General features: G+C 39.7%; 1 protein-coding gene across 1 annotated transcript in view; it reads left to right on the forward strand.

The window, feature by feature from the left end:
• The window catches only part of DHX34 (DExH-box helicase 34), an 81,332-nt gene that overhangs the window by 1,338 nt on the left and 58,275 nt on the right, over window positions 1–21,719 (forward strand). Inside the window, 12 exon segments of the mRNA XM_053689501.1 lie at window positions 6,124–6,878; window positions 8,674–8,778; window positions 8,780–8,986; window positions 13,444–13,698; window positions 13,915–14,017; window positions 15,518–15,735; window positions 17,741–17,764; window positions 17,766–17,846; window positions 17,848–17,917; window positions 20,040–20,161; window positions 20,163–20,234; window positions 20,322–20,423. Of these exon segments, the coding sequence (XP_053545476.1) occupies window positions 6,195–6,878; window positions 8,674–8,778; window positions 8,780–8,986; window positions 13,444–13,698; window positions 13,915–14,017; window positions 15,518–15,735; window positions 17,741–17,764; window positions 17,766–17,846; window positions 17,848–17,917; window positions 20,040–20,161; window positions 20,163–20,234; window positions 20,322–20,423 (2,043 nt within the window). The 5' untranslated portion in view covers window positions 6,124–6,194.

The following is a 21,719-nucleotide window of genomic DNA, read 5'->3' on the forward strand; positions in this document are numbered from 1 at the left end:
GTGTATTAGGGAGAGGTGAGAGGTATGTGTCCTGGTGTCTGTGTATTAGGGAGAGGTATGTGTCCTGGTGTCTGTGTATTAGAGGGAGATGAGAGGTAAGTGCCCTGATGTCTGTGTATTAGAAGGATGTGAGAGGTATGTGTCCTGGTGTCTGTGTATTAGGGAGAGGTGAGAGGTATGTGCCCTGGTGTCTGTGTATTAGGGAGAGGTGAGAGGTATGTGCCCTGGTGTCTGTGTATTAGAAGGAGAGGTGAGAGGTATGTGTCCTGGTGTCTGTGTATTAGGGAGAGGTGAGAGGTATGAGTCCTGGTGTCTGTGTATTAGGGAGAGGTGAGAGGTATGTGTCCTGGTGTCTGTGTATTAGAAGGAGATGAGAGGTATGTGCCCTGGTGTCTGTGTATTAGAAGGAGATGAGAGGTATGTGCCCTGGTGTCTGTGTATTAGAAGGAGATGAGAGGTATGTGCCCTGGTGTCTGTGTATTAGAAGGAGATGAGAGGTATGTGCCCTGGTGTCTGTGTATTAGAAGGAGATGAGAGGTATGTGTCCTGGTGTCTGTGTATTAGGGAGGAGGTGAGAGGTAATTGTCCTGGTGTCTGTGTATTAGGGAGGAGGTGAGAGGTAATTGTCCTGGTGTCTGTGTATTAGGGAGGAGGTGAGAGGTAATTGTCCTGGTGTCTGTGTATTAGGGAGAGGTGAGAGGTATGTGTCCTGGTGTCTGTGTATTAGGGAGAGGTGAGAGGTATGAGTCCTGGTGTCTGTGTATTAGGGAGAGGTGAGAGGTAATTGTCCTGGTGTCTGTGTATTAGGGAGGAGGTGAGAGGTAATTGTCCTGGTGTCTGTGTATTAGGGAGGAGGTGAGAGGTAATTGTCCTGGTGTCTGTGTATTAGGGAGGAGGTGAGAGGTAATTGTCCTGGTGTCTGTGTATTAGGGAGAGGTGAGAGGTATGTGCCCTGGTGTCTGTGTATTAGAGGGAGATGAGAGGTATGTGCCCTGGTGTCTGTGTATTAGAAGGAGATGAGAGGTATGTGCCCTGGTGTCTGTGTATTAGAAGGAGATGAGAGGTATGTGCCCTGGTGTCTGTGTATTAGAAGGAGATGAGAGGTATGTGCCCTGGTGTCTGTGTATTAGAAGGAGATGAGAGGTATGTGCCCTGGTGTCTGTGTATTAGAAGGAGATGAGAGGTATGTGCCCTGGTGTCTGTGTATTAGAAGGAGATGAGAGGTAATTGTCCTGGTGTCTGTGTATTAGGGAGGAGGTGAGAGGTAATTGTCCTGGTGTCTGTGTATTAGGGAGGAGGTGAGAGGTAATTGTCCTGGTGTCTGTGTATTAGGGAGGAGGTGAGAGGTAATTGTCCTGGTGTCTGTGTATTAGGGAGAGGTGAGAGGTATGTGTCCTGGTGTCTGTGTATTAGAGGGAGGTGAGAGGTATTTGTCCTGGTGTCTGTGTATTAGAGGGAGATGAGAGGTAAGTGCCCTGGTGTCTGTGTATTAGAGGGAGGTGAGAGGTATGTGCCCTGGTGTCTGTGTATTAGAAGGAGCTGAGAGGTAAGTGCCCTGATGTCTGTGTATTAGAGGGAGGTGAGAGGTATGTGCCCTGGTGTCTGTGTATTAGAAGGAGCTGAGAGGTATGTGCCCTGGTGTCTGTGTATTAGAAGGAGATGAGAGGTATGTACCCTGGTGTCTGTGTATTAGAGGGAGGTGCGAGGTAAGTGCCCTGGTGTCTGTGTATTAGAGGGAGGTGAGAGGTATGTACCCTGGTGTCTGTGTATTAGAAGGAGATGAAAGGTATGTGTCCTGGTGTCTGTGTATTAGAAGGAGGTGAGAGGTATGTGCCCTGGTGTCTGTGTATTAGAGGGAGGTGAGAGGTATGTGCCCTGGTGTCTGTATATTAGGATGAGGTAATAGATATGTTTGTTGGTGTCTGTATATTAGGAGATGGTGAGAGGTAGATGTTTTGATGTCTGTGTATTAGGAGATGAGAGGTATGTGCCCTGGTGTCTGTGTATTAGAAGGAGGTGAGAGGTATGTGCCCTGGTGTCTCTGTATTAGAGGGAGGTGAGAGGTATGTGTCCTGGTGTCTGTGTATTAGAGGGAGTTGAGAGGTATGTGTCCTGGTGTCTGTGTATTAGAGGGAGATGAGAGGTAAGTGCCCTGGTGTCTGTGTATTAGAGGGAGGTGAGAGGTATGTGCCCTGGTGTCTGTGTATTAGAGGGAGGTGAGAGGTATGTGCCCTGTTGTCTGTGTATTAGGAGATGAGAGGTATGTGCCCTGGTGTCTGTGTATTAGAGGGAGGTGAGAGGTATGTGCCCTGGTGTATGTGTATTAGAGGGAGATGAGAGGTATGTGCCCTGGTGTCTGTGTATTAGGAGGAGGTGAGAGGTATGTTTCTTTGTGTCTGTGTATTAGAGGGAGGTGAGAGGTATGTGCCCTGGTGTATGTGTATTAGAAGGAGGTGAGAGGTATGTGCCCTGGTGTCTGTGTATTAGAGGGAGGTGAGAGGTATGTGCCCTGATGTCTGTATATTAGGATGAGGTAATAGATATGTTTGTTGGTGTCTGTATATTAGGAGATGGTGAGAGGTAGATGTTTTGATGTCTGTGTATTAGGAGATGAGAGGTATGTTCCCTGGTGTCTGTGTATTAGGATATGAGAGCTATATGTCCTGGTGACTGTGTATTAGAGGGAGGTGAGAGGTATGTGCCCTGGTGTCTGTGTATTAGAGGGAGGTGAGAGGTATGTGCCCTGGTGTCTGTGTATTAGAGGGAGGTGAGAGGTATGTGCCCTGGTGTCTGTGTATTAGAGGGAGGTGAGAGGTATGTGCCCTGGTGTCTGTGTATTAGAAGGAGAGGTGAGAGGTATGTGTCCTGGTGTCTGTGTATTAGAGGGAGGTGAGAGGTATGTGTCCCTGGTGTCTGTGTATTAGAGGGAGGTGAGAGGTATGTGCCCTGGTGTCTGTGTATTAGAGGGAGGTGAGAGGTATGTGCCCTGGTGTCTGTGTATTAGAGGGAGGTGAGAGGTATGTGCCCTGGTGTCTGTGTATTAGAGGGAGGTGAGAGGTATGTGCCCTGGTGTCTGTGTATTAGAGGGAGGTGAGAGGTATGTGTCCTGGTGTCTGTGTATTAGGAGGAGGTGAGAGGTATGTGCCCTGGTGTCTGTGTATTAGAGGGAGGTGAGAGGTATGTGCCCTGGTGTCTGTGTATTAGAGGGAGGTGAGAGGTATGTGCCCTGGTGTATGTGTATTAGAGGGAGGTGAGAGGTATGTGTCCTGGTGTCTTTGTATTAGAGGGAGGTGAGAGGTATGTGCCCTGGTGTCTGTATATTAGGATGAGGTAATAGATATGTTTGTTGGTGTCTGTATATTAGGAGATGGTGAGAGGTAGATGTTTTGATGTCTGTGTATTAGGAGATGAGAGGTATGTTCCCTGGTGTCTGTGTATTAGGATATGAGAGCTATATGTCCTGGTGTCTGTGTATTAGAGGGAGGTGAGAGGTATGTGCCCTGGTGTCTGTGTATTAGAGGGAGGTGAGAGGTATGTGCCCTGGTGTCTGTGTATTAGAGGGAGGTGAGAGGTATGTGTCCTGGTGTCTTTGTATTAGAGGGAGGTGAGAGGTATGTGCCCTGATGTCTGTATATTAGGATGAGGTAATAGATATGTTTGTTGGTGTCTGTATATTAGGAGATGGTGAGAGGTAGATGTTTTGATGTCTGTGTATTAGGAGATGAGAGGTATGTTCCCTGGTGTCTGTGTATTAGGATATGAGAGCTATATGTCCTGGTGACTGTGTATTAGAGGGAGGTGAGAGGTATGTGCCCTGGTGTCTGTGTATTAGAGGGAGGTGAGAGGTATGTGCCCTGGTGTCTGTGTATTAGAGGGAGGTGAGAGGTATGTGCCCTGGTGTCTGTGTATTAGAGGGAGGTGAGAGGTATGTGCCCTGGTGTCTGTGTATTAGAAGGAGAGGTGAGAGGTATGTGTCCTGGTGTCTGTGTATTAGAGGGAGGTGAGAGGTATGTGTCCTGGTGTCTGTGTATTAGAGGGAGGTGAGAGGTATGTGCCCTGGTGTCTGTGTATTAGAGGGAGGTGAGAGGTATGTGCCCTGGTGTCTGTGTATTAGAGGGAGGTGAGAGGTATGTGCCCTGGTGTCTGTGTATTAGAGGGAGGTGAGAGGTATGTTCCCTGGTGTCTGTGTATTAGAGGGAGGTGAGAGGTATGTGTCCTGGTGTCTGTGTATTAGGAGGAGGTGAGAGGTATGTGCCCTGGTGTCTGTGTATTAGAGGGAGGTGAGAGGTATGTGCCCTGGTGTCTGTGTATTAGAGGGAGGTGAGAGGTATGTGCCCTGGTGTATGTGTATTAGAGGGAGGTGAGAGGTATGTGTCCTGGTGTCTTTGTATTAGAGGGAGGTGAGAGGTATGTGTTCTGGTGTCTGTGTATTAGGAGGAGGTGAGAGGTATGTGCCCTGATGTCTGTATATTAGGATGAGGTAATAGATATGTTTGTTGGTGTCTGTATATTAGGAGATGGTGAGAGGTAGATGTTTTGATGTCTGTGTATTAGGAGATGAGAGGTATGTTCCCTGGTGTCTGTGTATTAGGATATGAGAGCTATATGTCCTGGTGACTGTGTATTAGAGGGAGGTGAGAGGTATGTGCCCTGGTGACTGTGTATTAGAGGGAGGTGAGAGGTATGTGCCCTGGTGTCTGTGTATTAGAAGGAGGTGAGAGGTATGTGTCCTGGTGTCTGTGTATTAGGGGGAGGTGAGATGTATGTGCTCTGGTGTCTGTTTATTAGGGGGAGGGGCGAGGTATTAGTGCTGATGTCTGGGTATTAGGAATGCTAGTGGTATGTTCAGGTTCGGTGTATAAGAGGAGAGGAAAAGTATGTGTCTGGATGGTTTTGTATTAGTGGAGGTGAAATGTACATGTTTTTGTATTAGGGGGAAGTGAGAGGTAGGTGTCTAGGTGCCTTTGTATTATGGGGAAGTGAGAGGTAGGTGTCTAGGTGCCTTTGTATTAGGGGAAGTGAGAGGTAGGTGTCCTGGCGTCTGTGTATTAGGGGAAGTGAGAGGTAGGTGTCCTGAGGTCTGTGTATTATGACAAACATTTAAATAGATGTCTTGTTTGTTACTAATCCCCATATTCCTAATAACAACTACAATCTTTTATTTTTGTTTTTTACAACACTGTACAACATTGTTGATGTCCGCATAGGATTGTGGTGTGAAGTTAGCACTGATCTAATGTACATTTATATATTTTTTTTTTCTTCAAATATGAATTATTTTTTTATTTTAATGTGAAACAACTTAGATTTGCTTTAAAGTGATGGTAAATTGTACAAATGCACAATAAATTAATAATCATCAATCAAATACAACCTTGATCACTATGTTTTTTTATTTTAGGAAACCGTTTTTAATTCTATATATTACTTACATTGCGTTATCAATGTTTACTCCCCCCCCCCCCCCCCCCCCCCCCAGCATTACTTCCTGCTCTATTCATTTACTGATGTAAAGAGTGGTACCACCCACTCTCTACGTCATTCTATGGGCAGCATGTTCTTCAGTGGTACGTTCGCACATGCGTTTAAGTCTTACTACGATACATAGTATAAAATGTATTAAATTCATTGTATACTTTTTTGAGCAGCGCTTTACAGCATAATAGTCAGACTGCGAAGTTGCTGATACTTTGTATCTCATCGAATAAAGGACTTCATGTTAGGTGACTGTCTGTATTATAATTTACATGTAGCACATACGCTGATCTAAAGAGGGGCGTGTGTGTCTTACAAAGTTGCCGGCTTGCCGGCATCTGATTTGAACATAGGATAAAATTGGCATTAAATGTATGGGTGGAGGAACGGCAGCAAAATATTAAAATCTAAACAAGTAATATTTATCAATAATTTGAAATGTATGTGATTTCATGAATGAAAGTGCCTTTTTTTTAATTAAGATCAGATGCAATGTTGCATGTTATAGTTTACCACCACTTTAAATGTTCTTATCTGTATTTCTGCCACTTGACTTATTCCTTCTGTATATTTCTCACCTTTTTTGTTACTAACATTCTATCTGTTATTATATATTTTTTCAATATATGTATCTGTGTCACTTTATAGGCTTTTTTCTAATAATTGTGGGGGTTTCAAGAGCAAAAAAAAAAATGAGAATTCAATAACGCAAAGAGGAGATGGATCGGGACCGAGGAAGTCTCAGTTGGGACTGGAATTGTCCTCATACCCGAAGACAATTGGAAGATCTTTTCTTTGGTGAAAAAAGCTATATCAAGTTTGGTACTGAAGAGAACAAAGAATTCTGGGTGTTTTTTGATCGCTTCCAAAGATTTCAGAGCCGTCAGAAACGTGATGGGCAAGAGAAGGAGAGGGAGGCACAGGACAAATCTAATAATGAGTTGAAGGACCTTCCTAAGCATTATGATCCAAGATATCGAATCAATGTGTCAATTGTTCTAAACAAAGATCTGGAGAAGATGCTTCGTGGTCGTCATGAGAAGGTCCATAGATCCAGAGATTATAGAGACTTGCCAAAAGAGAAGCTGGCTGAGTTTAAGATGGCCATCCTTCACTACCTTGACTTTATGCAGAAGCAAAGTTTTGCAAAACTATCAAAGCTTAGGAAGGAAAGGTCAAGTTTACCCATTTTCCAGTACAGGGAGAAGGTTGTGCAGATGGTGAAGAAGCACCAGGTGGTGGTAGTGGCAGGTGATACTGGATGTGGGAAATCCACACAGGTACCACAGTATTTGTTGGCTGCAGGGTTTGGACACATTGCCTGTACCCAGCCACGCCGGATTGCCTGTATTTCGTTGGCAAAACGAGTTGGGTTTGAGAGTCTCAATCAATATGGATCAAAGGTATGTTGCCAGTCCCACAGAGGAATATGAAATGTTTATGGTGATAGTCCCTTTCAGTAGGAGATTGATCTAATGACTGTGACATGTTTAATGGGTCATTACCATTTAGGTAAAAAGTGACCTAATGACAGTGACATGTTTAACCCCTTTTCTAACGGGAATTTCAGAGGAAATCTTGCCAAAAATACCAGAGAATTTTTGCTATTACTCCATTTAAACAGAAATAGAGCCTTTGTTTTTTTGATTAACTTATAAAAATTTTTTTATATTTTTTAAGTGGACAACCCAAGGTTGTTAGGCCCATTTTGGTATATTTGATGCCACTATTTGGCTGCCAAATGCGATCATATAACAAATATTGTTAATTTTTGCTCTAACTTTGGGTTTCTCACTAACATTATTTACATACAACTATTGCAGTCATAAGACAAATAGTTGTAAAAGCTTTTCTTGGGTCCCCTTTGTTCAGAAACAGAAGACATGCATGGTTTTGCCAATTGTTTTTGAAGGCCGCTAATTCTTAAATTCCCAGCAGTAAAGGGATTAATCAGGTAGTTTGTAAGGTTAATATATGCTTTAGTGTAGGGATTACCCTCCCACCTGATACCTCCCAAACAGCTCTCTTTCCTCCCCCACTGGTCACCATCATCTTAGGTACTGGCAGACAGTCTGCCAGTATGCAATTTAAGTTTTTTTTTTATATTTCTGTAGTGTATGGCTTTTTCCTCACCTCCCTGAACAGCGCTCTAACCCTGCCCCCTCACACTACTCCCTACCATCTTTTTAAAAAAAAAAATATTTTTAGTATAAAAAAAATTCTGTAGTGTAGGAGACCCCCCTCCCCCTACAAAACCATTTTTGTTTTCTGTAGCGTTCCTTCCCCTGCAAACAATTTTTATCCCTCCCTTCCCATGCCTAACATTTTTTTCTGTAGTGTACGGAACTCCACCCCTACCTCCCCCTCCGCTAGGCCACCCCCCTCCTTCCTTCCCTCCCACCACTCCCACTCTGCACCAACAGAGGATTGTTACAGCAAGTGACACAGACAGTCACTCTCTGTAATGATTGGCGATCTTCCTTTATATAGTAAGGGAGCACAATCAACACTCCCTTACCATATAAAGGCAGATGTTTTCTGCCACCAGTTGCAGTCTCTGCTGTGTTAGCTGACAGCAGGGACCACAGCATGCGCCAGAGTGTTAGACGTAGGTACGGCCAAAGTACTATGCGATGTAGTACCTGTGTCCATATGGCCATGGGGTTAAAGGGACAATATACACCAATTTTTATATATCTTCATGTAATAGACACTACTATAAAGAAGAATATGCACAGATACTGATCTAAAACTCCAGTATAAAACCTTTTAAAAACTTACTTAGAAGCTCCAAATTCAACACTGATGAAGGAAGATCACACACTCCCCCTCCCCTGGATATGAAAGACCCATTAGACAATCAGGAACAGCAGGAATCTGCAGACATCAGTATACATCTAAAACTTCGGGGCTTGGTTAGAAGTCAGAAAATCAGCAAAATGTTATTTAAAAATAAGCAAAACTATACATTGTTACAAAAACACACCAAGATGGGCTATATAAATGGATCATATACAAAAACTTGTATGCAAAGAAAAATCTAGTGTGTACAATATCCCTTTAATGTTTTAAAGGGTCAGTGCCTTGTAGGAGCAAAGTATCCTAATGACAATAACTTGTTTATTGGGTTAAGAGATCAATCCCATGTAGCAGCAAAGTAATGTGTTTAATTCAACAACAAATCATTTCTTTTGATAGGTCGGCTTCCAAATCCGTTTTGAAAGTAGCCGCTCTCCTGCTACGAAGATCGTGTTTCTCACTGAGGGTTTGCTGTTGCGCCAGATCCAAAAGGATCCTGAGATTTCCTCTGTATCAGGTGCTGATTGTTGACGAGGTTCACGAAAGACACCTGCACAGTGACTTTCTTCTTGGTGTCTTGCGCAAGCTCCTTCCTCTGCGGCCAGATCTGAAAGTGATTCTTATGTCAGCCACAATCAACATCAAACTTTTCTCTGGATATTTTGACCAAGCTCCTGTCCTGCAAGTGCCCGGGAGACTGTTTCCCATACAGGTAACTATAAGCTGATAATTTAACCAACTAACTTATTTCACAGCTTGCTGTTTTATTACTGATATAGCTTATTGCAAATGTTCTGAAATTACATAAAGAAGGTAAGGGCACCTCGTAATATAATATTTTCTCGAAGAGGCAAGAGGATAAAATAAACACCTAGACTGACCTGTATTCTATAGCTTTCACACCTTGGGCTTGATTTATCAAGCATCGGCAGACAGGGGCGTACATATGTGCCCCTGTCTGCCGCAGCTCGCCTCTGGCGGACAGAAATCCGTTGGCGAATTCAGCATTGCACATGAGCACTATTTTGCGCTCTTGTGCAACGCCGCCCCCTTCCCGCGCACAGCCAACCACGTGCGGACAGGAGCTGTCATGTGAAAAGGTGGGATACATATAAACTTCCATAGGCAGGTATCAACAATCAACCTAGTTAAACAAAATTAAAGGGACACTCAAGTCAAAATTAAACTTTCATGATTCAGAGAGAGCATGCAAATTTAAACAACTTTGCAATTTACTTCCATTTACAAAATGTGCACAGTCTTTTTATATTTACACTTTTTGTGTCACCAGCTCCTACTGAGCATGTGCAAGAATTCACAGAATAAATGTATATGCATTTGTGATTGGCTGATGGCTGTCACATGATACAGGGGCAGTGGAAATAGACATACCTTTGTAATTTGTCAGAAAAAAAATCTACTTCTCATTTTAATTTCAGACTAAAGGGCCGATTCATCAAGCTCCAAATGGAGCTTGATGCAGCTGTTTCGTATGAAACAGGAGTTAAGAAGCAGCGGTCTTAAGACCGCTGCTCCTTAACTTGTCTGCCGCCTCTAAAGTTGCGGACATCAATCCACCTGATCGCATACGATTGGGGTGATTGACACCCCCTGCTAGTCTGCAGGGGGTGGCATTGCACAAGCAGTTCACCAGAGCTCCTTGTGCATTGATAAATGCCGACAGTGTATGCTGTCGGCATTTATCGATGTGCGGCGGTCATGATTGCTACAGCGAATCATGTCCGTCCGCACTTTCATAAATCTGCCCCTATGTGCTATTGCATTGTTTTTTTTTATTGTGCTTTGTTGCTTATGGAAATCCCTTTTTAATAATTTTTATTTGAGGCTTTGTACAAGGCATACATGTAATATGGAGCAATAAAGCTGTACATTAATTAAATAAATACATCTTATAGTCTAACATTTTCAGTATACACTATACATTCCGGAGAGAGCTAGTATGCCTAATGTTCATTATACCTCCAGAATGGCATATGAGGTCACTTGGGCCTCAGTAATACATAGCCAATTTATAGGAGGTCAACTGCAATAAAGGAGACCACTTTTGGGTCTCAAATGACAAACCTCATTTTTTGTTTTGTTTTTATAGCTTAACATAACAAGTTATTGGATGTGAGCGCTATGAATCCAAACTAGGAGTGAACAATAATATAAACATAAATTACTGTGTAGCACTCATTAACTGTGATATAACTTGTGATAGGAGGATATATTTTCCTGTGTTTACCAAGTAAACTTTGATGGGTGGGGGGCGGACGGAGGGTAAACTAAAAGGTGATGAGAAGTATTAAAATATGGCATACCAATATGAGCAGAACTGGGAAGCTATTTGCTTAAACTGTCACTGGATTAATGCTAGGTCACTATACGAAAATAATGAGCAGGATCTTCTGGGGTTCTTGATAAGGTACCTGGGTTCAGGTTTGATGGAATAGCTAAGAAATAGGTTTTCTTTATCTTGTATTAGGATAGGTATGTACAAATATCCTTGCTTACACTAGTAGATGTTTTGCCACAATGAGACAGTTTATGAATTAACCCTTTGAGTGCTAAGCACTTTCCCACCTGGGTGCTAAGATTTCTTTTAATTATTTTTTTTTAGTTTTTTTTTGAACAATTTTGTTTTTTTTTTAACTTTATTTTTTATTTTTATCAGACCCCCAATACTTACACTGTTGAGAAGGTTAGGCGATTATCTTTCCAATGGTGGGTCTTGGGAGTCTGTAGCTGCTTAGATGCCTGAGATACAGGCTTCTAAGCAGCATGCCCCCTGCTCCTATACTTAACATTGTTAAGTATAAATAAAGTTGCGCGGTGACGTCCTCACGTTATTGTGCGTGACGTCACCACGCAAAATGGGAAGCCCCGGCGATGCCTGTCACTCTACAGGCACGGTCGCCGGGGTAGGAGCCGGTGGGAGCCCCCAGATCTCCCTCAAGGGCTGTCATTAGCACTCAAAGGGTTAAAGTGTGGTGTAATTTGTGGATACATTTATCTTGTTTTCTATAGTATGTGGGAGAGTTTAGCGAGATTGTTTTCAGGTCCCTTGGGTAAGATTGGTCTGAAGAGTTATTTTGAGTGACCAAAAAGAAGAATAAAGTCTACTCTAGGATTATTCATTTGAAATAAAAAAACACCTTTAAGGCAAGTACACATTTGTGCTTGAGATACTAACCTGGGAAGGGTAAGCTACCTATCTTGGCCACTGATAAGGAGACTTGGGTTGTAATAGCCATTTGAAAGAAAAATATTAATGCTTATGATGCGGGCAGGAGCGGTCAATCTCCCCGGGCGGATGAGATCGAGGAGATTGAATTTCTCCAACTAAGAGGTGGCCGCTGCTTGATAAATACTGACTGCAGGTTCTCTTGTGAGAGCCTGCAGTCGTAGCGAGGTGAAGGGCTTGATAAATTGAGCCCATAGTGGTGAAGACTCGTGCATACAACTTTATTTTTCATGATTGAGACAGAGGATATCATTTTTAAAAGGTGTCTAATTTACTTCTTTTATCAAGGAAATACTGCTGCCATCTAGTGGTCTTGTCATTGTATAACATTGTTAAAAGGATTCTTGCAAAACAGAAGAGCGATAGTGCAGAAATCAGTCTACACAAGAGACTGTGAGGGCTCCAATACTGTTTACTATATCCTGTTGCTTCTTTCCCTTGTCAAGAATATGTCGCACCATGTGGTGTCCTTGGTTTTTTTATGATTTCAGAGTGAGAGTTTGGATGAACTGTGTTTGAAGAGCTACCTGGGTGTCAATATTTTGGAGGACTCCCTATTACCCTCCTTTGTAGTTTATTACTATATTAGGGTTAGAGCTCCTCCTCTGTTTTGCATTCTTGTGGTCAATTTGATTTCTATTTCAAATATTATGTTCCATAGTCCTGGGAAATGAAGCGTGAATTAGACATGTAGGGAAAGAGACAAAGGCGGAAGGAAAAGAATGAAATCTAGTACGTTAATGTGGTAGTCTCTCTATTAGAGCATTTAACCCAGTTCTGAACCTAAAAGTAGCAGCACCTTCTTTGCATTCTTCTGAACACAGTTAAAGGGATAGTCTAGTCAAAATTAAACTTTCATGGTTCAACTTACTAATTTACTCCTATCATCAAATTTTCTTTGTTCTCTTGTTATCTTTATTTGAATGTGTGCTTAGGAGCCGGCCCATTTTTTTTTCAGCACCTGGGTTAGCACTTGCTGATTGGTGGCTACATTTAGACACCAATCAGAAAGTGCTACCCAGGTGCTGAACCAAAAATGGTTCGGCTCCTATGCTTACATTCTTGCTTTATCAAATAAAGATTCCAAGAGAACAAAGAGAAATTGATAATATGAGCCAATTAGAAAGGTAAACTTTGGTGAATGAAAGCCCGTTTATTTAAAAATACTATTAAAAACAGGGGCACTTTCATTCATCAAAGTTTACAAAGCAGGCCGTTTTGTTAAAAAAAATTACCTTTTTTTTTCTTTCCACAGCCAGAGCAGCTTCCCCCACCTAGAGATCCTATATTCACACGTCAGCAATGACTAATCCGGCTTCCCTCCAATCACAGCTTTCCCCCCAGGGTAGTCATTGCCTGAGGCCATGCTGTGATTGGAGGAAGCAGGATTAGTCATTGCTGACGTGTGAAGAGATTATCTCCAGGCGGGGGAAGCTGCTCCAGCTGTGGAAAAAAAAAGGTAATTTTTTTTTTTAGCAAAACGGCTGCTTTGTAAACTTTGATGAATGAAAGTGTCCCTGTTTTTATATTAATTTTAAAAAACGGGCTTTCATTCACCAAAGTTTACCTTCACTATTAATTGCTGCTCTATTTGAATCATGAAAGTTTAATTTTGATTCAACTATCCCTTTAAATCATCCAACCAGAGGCGAAAAATATAAAGTTACAGTTTTCTGAACAGCTTATAGTAAATATTTCCAGGGGGCAAAGTTCTAGTCACGATTTCTGTTGAAGTCAAGGAGGCATTAGACATTTCCATACAATGTACAAACTAAATGTGAGGCTCTGTAAGTAAATTCCTTTTCATAAATAGGAGATCTAATTTGTGCTGTCTTTAAGGGCAGAAAAGGTACGAGGTGTGTGAACTTTACCTTGATAAATTTTGGCCACAGTGTTTCTATAACTGTATTTGGGTTTCTCAGGTCATTTACCAGCCGATCCCTCAGGAGGAGTCTGCATCCAAAACAGAAAAGCTTGATCCACGTCCTTACCTCCGTGTTTTGCAAGCCATTGATAACAAGTATCCTGCTGAGGAACGGGGAGACCTTCTTATCTTCTTGAGCGGTGTATCTGAGATCAGCAGCGTACAGGAAGCCATACAAGTGTACGCCACCCACACACAGCGCTGGATTGTACTCCCCCTCCACAGCACATTGTCCATAGCGGATCAGGATAAGGTAGGACACACTGGTGGCACCTGCCTCCATGCCAGGGGTCAGCAACCTTGGCATCACATATGTTTTGGAACTACATTTCCCATAATACTCGACCTAAAGAGTGCCTGAGCATCATGGGAAATGTTAGTTCCAAAACATCTGGGGTTCCAAGGTTGCTAACCCCTGCTCTAGAGTTTTGACTCAATTGCTTTATTGTATATTTATGTTCTTTTCCAGGTTTTTGATTTGGCTCCTCCAGGTGTCAGAAAGTGCATTATCTCTACCAACATTGCTGAAACGTCTGTCACCATAGATGGCGTTAGATTTGTACTTGATTCCGGTAAGAATCCCCTACATTGTGCAATGCAAATTGTTTTCTATACAATTCCTTGTGTAACAGAGAGACTGAAACCAATCACTACACTACCAGTAGTGGATCTCTTCATCTAGTACTGACACTGCCAAACACTACTGTGCTGGCACTTATGTCCCCTCGTCCATCAATCTTCCTTATCTTCTTTATTACTGTTTACTCAAAGGCCAAATCCAATACTCAGGGCCTGATAATCAAAAGCTCTCTGCTCAGGTGAGATGATCTAAACTGATCCTCCAGTACTGCGAGATCTCTAGTGATATTCTTAAAAGGCAGATTTTGCTTTACTTCTCCAAGGGGATGTTCCCTGTTTTTTCTGTATGTGAAGGAGAGACGAGCCCAGTGCAATATAGCACTGAATGACATGATAGTTCTGCTGCATTTACACTTTGTGCTTTGTATTTTATATCACTTAACACTTCAGATTAAGTTTTATTACATTTAAACGTTGCTTTTTCTATTTTATTTTGTATACATCAGTGTATTTAGGATTGTGATTTTCCAAATTCTGATTATGCTTTTGCAGTTTTGTGTAACTTTAACAAATTAGGATCATACCTTGTATAATGTGTATCTTTTACAAATTGCATTGCACTTCTGTATTTCTTCTTTTAAAATAAAACTGAAAACTGACAGCTTCAGTTTCCCAGAGAGCTTCATTATTTTGTATGGACTCTATAAGCAAACGATTCTCTAGTTTGGAGAGAAATTATATTGCAGACTCCATAGGGGCTGAACTTACTGAATTTTATAAGAATAAGTGCGGAAACTGTAAGTCCCAGAGAGATGTCTTCCATAAAAAGTAATGAAGCTATCTTTCATGATACAAATATAGCAGCAATTTAAAGCAACTTTCTAATTTACTCCTATTGTGAATGTTTCTTCCGTTCTCTTGTTATCTTTATTTTAAAAGCAGTAATGTTGAGCTTAGGAGACGGACCATTTTTGGTTCAGCACCTGGGTTGTGCTTGCTGTTTGGTAGTTAAATGTAGCCACCAATCAGCAATTGCTACCCAGGGTTCTGAACTGAAAATGGGCCAGCTCCTAAACTTACATTCCTGCTTTTTCAAATAAAGATACCAAGAGAACAAGGAAAAATTGATAATAGAAGTAAATTAGAAAGGAAGGCTAAAATTGCATGCTCTATCTGAATCATTAAAGAAAAAAAATGGGTTTAGTGTCCCTTTAAATTAAGTTCATAAATGTTCAGTATAGGTGGGATACAATAGGCAAAATTAGAAAATAAAGAAAAAAACAATTTAATGCTCTCAAGTTGGTAAAATGGATCATTGGGAATACAGTAAAGGGGAGAAAATGTTAGTGTACACTGCCCCTTTAAGCTACATCCTGTTTCATGGATTGTGATCTATTTCATATTGTTGGATTACTGCTACTTTTCAAGGATCCAATGTTTTGTTTTGTTTTCGTTTGTTTTTTACACTTCTGAAGTTTTGTTTCCATTTTCAGGGAAGGTGAAAGAGATGAGTTTTGACCCTAAGGCCAAAATGCAACGTTTGCAGGAGTTCTGGATCAGCCGGGCGAGCGCTGAGCAAAGAAAAGGCCGTGCTGGAAGAACAGGGCCAGGAGTGTGTTATCGTCTTTTTGCGGAGTCTGATTATGATGCGTTTGCTGCATATCCAATCCCGGAAATTCAGAGAGTCGCCTTGGATGCTCTCGTTCTGCAGGTGCCCATTGCATTGCAGTTACTTTTTTTTGGAGAACTTTCTAAACCTCAAAGTTCTCTACACTCCTCTAACATTTGGCCTTTTGGTTTTATAAAGTCATATTAACAGTAGGTAAAAAGATCAAAGCACCATACAGGTAAATCAAACTGATAGACTTTAAAGGGACAGTTTTACTCCATTTGTATTGCTTAAAAAGATAGATAATCTCCTTTTATTACCCATTCCCCAGTTTTGCAAAACCAACATGGTTATATTAATACACCTCTGTTCATTGTATATGTCACATGATATGGGGGCTGGAAAATTGAAGTAAATTTGAATTAAAAATTATCTACTGCTTATTAAAAATTCAGTGTGTATATGTACGTGTGTGTATGTATGTGTATGTATGTGTATATATATATATATATATGTATGTATGTGTGTGTGTGTGTATGTGTGTGTTATATATATATATATATATATATATATATATATATATATATATATATATATATATATATGTACGTATGTGTGTGTGTATGTAAAATGAAAGGTATATAACTCGCCTATATGCTGTTTCTTCTGCTTTGCCACCAAACAAGGTACGATTTTACTGTTTAACCAGGAGAGTCTGACCATTCCTCGGTGCGCTTTCTTGTCCGCAATATTTAGATTTAAACTATATCACCGGCACCGGTCCCCAGGTAACTCCTCCACCAGCACAAAAGGTCAAACTAGCGTATCAATGCGTGGGGTGCCTTTATTTACATACACAGGTGACAGAAATTAAGCAAGGCGTCTAGTAAGTGCTATTGCATTGTCTTCGTCTTATGCACTTTTTGTATTATGCACAATAAAATACATTACAAAAACACTTCCCCTGAATTTCAAATAAGCAGTAGATTTTTTATTTGTGACAAATTTTCAAAATTTCCTTCTATTTCCCTGCCCCTTGTATCATGTGACAGCCATTAGCCAATCACAGACTCCTATAAATACTCACTGTATATATTTATTATTTCTTGCACATACTTAGTGTAGTAAGAAAATTATTAAAGATATTTTTTTTTTAAATTGTTCTATTTGAATCCTGAAATTTTTTACATTTTAACGGTAGTGTCCCTTTAACAGAAAGTGCATATCTAAGTATTAATGAGCTGTGGGATAAAAGAACTCTGGCCATCAACGACCGCACCCCACAAATCTAAATACTAAGTACAGGAAGATCCTTTTATATCTGTAGTATATTTTATAATGCTCTCATAAGCGCAACAAAGAAAAAATTACTTTATCATCTCTTGGTTCTTTTAATGTGTGTCAAACAGAAGGAAAAACAATTGGGTTTCTTTTATTCATACATTTTTCATACAAATTATTCCCCATTTTAAAGGGACAGTCTAGACTCAATACATAATTTTGATTACTTACTGTTACATACCGGAGAAGAATTCTGCAACTGGTCCCACATCTATAATCTTGTTACAAGTACATGAAACTTTTAAATATTAATCATTTATTAGAAGCGGAAAATGGCCGCCAATCTCCACCTACCTATTGCATGTATCTTTTTAGATGTTAGATTTCTCCAATCATGATCGATTCTTAAATAAGTTTTCCTACTCGCTCACGCTGATTTGTGCATGTACAATTTGAAATAGCTAACTGGAAAAATATTAAACGTGCACTGCTAAACTGTCATAAAAGAAGAAAGCTGTGGCGGGGGCTTGGCGGACATTTTCAGCTGCTTAACAAACAATGATTATTTAAAATTTTCATGTAGTTCTTACAAGCTTATGTGTAACCCGTTGCAAGATGCTTATCTGGTATGTAACAAGTAATAAATAATAAGTATTGGGTTTTTAGACTGTTAGTTTAAGTCTAGAGATCAGTTTATTTGTTATCAACTTATGTTGTCATCCATCATTTGTTTTATTGTTATAACATTTATTTGAGAGACTAAAAAGCCAATTTCTGTATTAAAAACCCACCATACTATAATACTATTTTTTATTGATTTAATCAGATGAAAAGTATGGGTTTGGGGGATTCCCAGATGCTTTCCTTTCATTGAGCAGCCCCCCATGTCCAGCTTAGAAACGGCCATTTTGTACCTTCGAGATCAGGGCGCATTTGGGTCCATTGGAGGAGCTCACACCGATTGGAAATTTGCTGGCCAAGTTGCCAGTAAGATGTAGTTATGGTAAGCTTCGGAGCATTTTATACTTCAATAAGTCAGTCACTTTTTTGGCTCTCAGTGTCTAGATTAGGGCTTGAAAAATCCTTGAAGTTGGAGATGTACAAGCTCCTCGAATTTATTTCCTTGACCTCCTAAAAGTTAAGGGTAAAATTCTTGGAGCTGTATCTCCCTGACTCCTTGATTTAATATCTATCTATCTATCTAGCTATCTATTATCTGTCTGTCAGTCCATCTATCTATCCATACTATTATCCATCTATTAATTTTTTCTATCTGTCTATTAATTATCTGTCTATTATCTATCCCATTTGACTCCCGTGATTTTAATACCTATCTATCCATCTGTCCTATCTATATATATCCAGCTGTCTATCTAATATCTATATACTATCTCTCCATCTATCCATCCATCCATCATCTATTTGTCTATTATCTATCCAGCCTATCTATCTCTCCACATCCATAGCACGTTGGCTCAATAAAAATCACTAATATTTTATGTTACATTTTAAATAAAGGTTTTTTTGTTTAAGTCCAGAGAGGTGTGTATCTATTAATTATTTTTATTTTATACTGCGCCATGGCAGATGCCATACAAGTAAAAAATAGTGGATGAGTTAAAGGGACATGAAACCCATTGATTTTTTCTTTCATGATTTAGAAAGAACCATACAATTTTTAAACTGCTGTCTAATTTACTTAAAATTATCTAATGTGCTTCATTCTCTTGATTATCCTTTGCCTGAAAAGGCACATCTAGATAGGCCAGTAGCTGCAGATTGTGTGGTTGCACATAGATGGCTTGTGTGATTTGGTCGCCCATGTGCAACTATTTCTTCAACAAAAGATACCTAAAGAATTAAGCAAATTAGATAATAGAAGTAAATTGGAATGTTTGTTTAAAATTGTATTCTCTATCTGAATCATGAGAGAAAACTTTTGGGTTTTAAAGGGACACTTAACCCAATTTTTTTTCTTTCATGATTTAGATAGACCATGCAATTTCAAGAAACTTTCTAATTTACTCCTATTATAATTTTTTCTTCATTCTCTTTCTATCTTTATATTTGAAAAAGAAGGGCATCTAAGCTAAGGAGCCTGCCAATTTTGGTTCAGTACCATGGACAAGCACTTGTTTATTGGGGCTGTCCAATCAGCAATGACAACCCAGGTTGTGAACCAAAAATGGGCCGGCTTCTAAACTTACATTTCTTGCTTTTCAAATAAAGATAAGAGAATGAAGAAAAATTGCTTTGAACATGACTAGAAGGACACTAGTCGACAATTAAATTCGCTCAAATACTATTGATACAGAAAATTCTTGGTAAGTAATTCTAGGTAAACTCCGAACTAGCACAATGTAAAGCCAATCCTGTTCTGCCTATTAGTGTTTTCTTTTTTTTCTTTTCTTCATATAACTAATGAGATTGATGTATCGAACTATATCTAAGAATATTAATTTGTTGAATATCTCTGAGGTAAAGAATCTTTATGTTGTGAAAAGCCTGCCTCCTCTATAGTTGGAACACCCTATATTTTAGTATCAATATTGTCTATGCTTAGAAGGGTCCAAGAATGGGCCTGTTGAGTGGATACAGAAACTTTTCATTTTTTGTTTTTTTTGTTTCCATGCCATTTAATTGTGACTATGATTATTTAACGCATAGATTGTGCCTCTTTAATTAATCCTTTATGTATAATATGTAATTGAACTGTACGTTTTGGATGTACTAATTGCTGTAACTTGTCTACTTTTTCTTGAAAAATTTTAATAAAAAAGATAAAATTAAAAAAAAAAAAAAAAAGAGAATGAAGAAAAATTTGATAATAGGAGTAAATTAGAAAGTTGCTTAAAATTGCATGCTCTATCTGAATCAGGAAATAATTGTTTTGGGGTTCAGTGTCGCTTTAATTTATTTGGCTTTTTCTTTTCTATCTTTTAACATATAGTAGCTTGTTTCCAGCCTTTGTGGAAACACAAACAAGTTGCCGGGCTAACTAAAAATTAACTTGTTCCTTTTGTTTTCTGCCTGGCAGCTAAATTTGTCAAGCCCTGCTTTACATATGTCATTTAAGATGTTGGTTATAATCTCAATTAACAAACCCATTTTTGTCTGTTTTACAGGGAAGATGCTAATATTGGGCTCTCTATTCAGTTTGGTGGAGCCAGTCTTGACCATCGCTTCCGCACTTAGCGTGCAATCTCCCTTTCTCCGAAGTGCCACTAATAACCCAGAGTGCGCCACAAGCTAGGAAACCACTTGAAAGTGAACATGGAGACCCCTTTACTCTGCTTAATGTCTTCAATGAGTGGGTTCCAGTGTGGGTATAATAATAGCAGAAAGTTCCATTAGTATACTGGTCTTAAGTGTATCATTCAAAACCGGTTTATTTTTACAATAAACAGATCAAATCAAACAGGAGCAGCAACTCCAGAAAGTGGTGCCGAAGACGGGGACTGGATGAGCAGAGGTTAATGAGATGACAAACCTTCGCCGGTCAATTCAAGGTTGTTATTTGACCAGATGTTCAGAGAAATATTTTTTCATTTTGTATAGCTAGGTCTTGTTGGTGGATGGCGCGAATATTTTGCATGCAAAGAAGCTTCTCGTTGCTTGATAAGGTTAAGTTAAGAGTCAGTTTTTATGTTACTGGACCACAGTTGATCAATGTTTTTATTTTCTTTTGAGGTGTTATCTATTCGCCGGATAGTATGAAGTGATTCTTATATTCAAATGCTATTTTCCAGCACTTGTGAGAACATGAAGGGTGCAAAAACTCCATTAGGGCCTCACACTTAGGGCCCTCAAAAACTACAGTAACAAAATAAATAATGGCAGCACACCAGGAAGTTTCCAATTCTTCAAATGTTTCTTAAAACATCTCCAATAGACAAAAAATAGCGACGTTTCGGCGTCGGCCCTTAATCATGTTGCATGCATGATTAAGGGCTGACGCCCAAAACGTCGTTGTTTTTCTGTCTATTGGATAATTTTTGAATACATTTGAAGAATTGGAAATTTCCCGGTGTGCTGTCATTATCTATTTTAGAACCAATAGATTGGGTGAAGCGCTGAATCTAACCTCCACAGCCTCACTGAAAAACACTATCCCCTTCCTAGATAGTATAAGATTCAAAATCAATCAAATAAGAGACAATGGGCGCATAAAGCGGGAGGTTAAGTAGCTATGTCTATTCAGATCTCCTATAGTTTTCTATCTTATTAATGCATAATTAGGGTCCAAGTAATAAATGACCTTATTAGGGGATTTAAGAATAACTTCAAATGTACCGTAAATGTATTTTCAAAAAGATATTTATTAAAATACTTTAGCTAATACAATAATAAACTAATGTTTAATCCAATAATAATCAAAAAATAATAATAATCAATCACTAATCAATAGTTGTTCATACAGCCATTAACACTCTCCTAAAACAATATAATACTTCCAATTGATGTAAATGAAAAAGTGGATGCAAATAAAAAATATCACAATGCTGGAAAATATCACTTCACACAAATGACATGAAGTGTTAACACACTTCTAATTACCAGATACACAACAATGGCTTATATTAAAATATCCCCTTTTCAGAAGTGGGAAACTTCTAATTTAAATGTCTGTTTCTTTAAAAGTCTAAATGTTGGGTATATAACTGACCCGCTACAGCAGGGTTAAATGCAGAGTGAATAGTCTCTTCCAAAGGAATGATCCCAGATGCAAATAGCTAACAGCTGTCGGTATTTATCACCGGCGCTGTGTGAGATTCACCGAGAGTGTTTATACACAAAGCGGTTTT

This window comes from Bombina bombina, chromosome 7 (assembly GCF_027579735.1).
Source record: "Bombina bombina isolate aBomBom1 chromosome 7, aBomBom1.pri, whole genome shotgun sequence".
Lineage (NCBI taxonomy): Eukaryota > Metazoa > Chordata > Amphibia > Anura > Bombinatoridae > Bombina > Bombina bombina.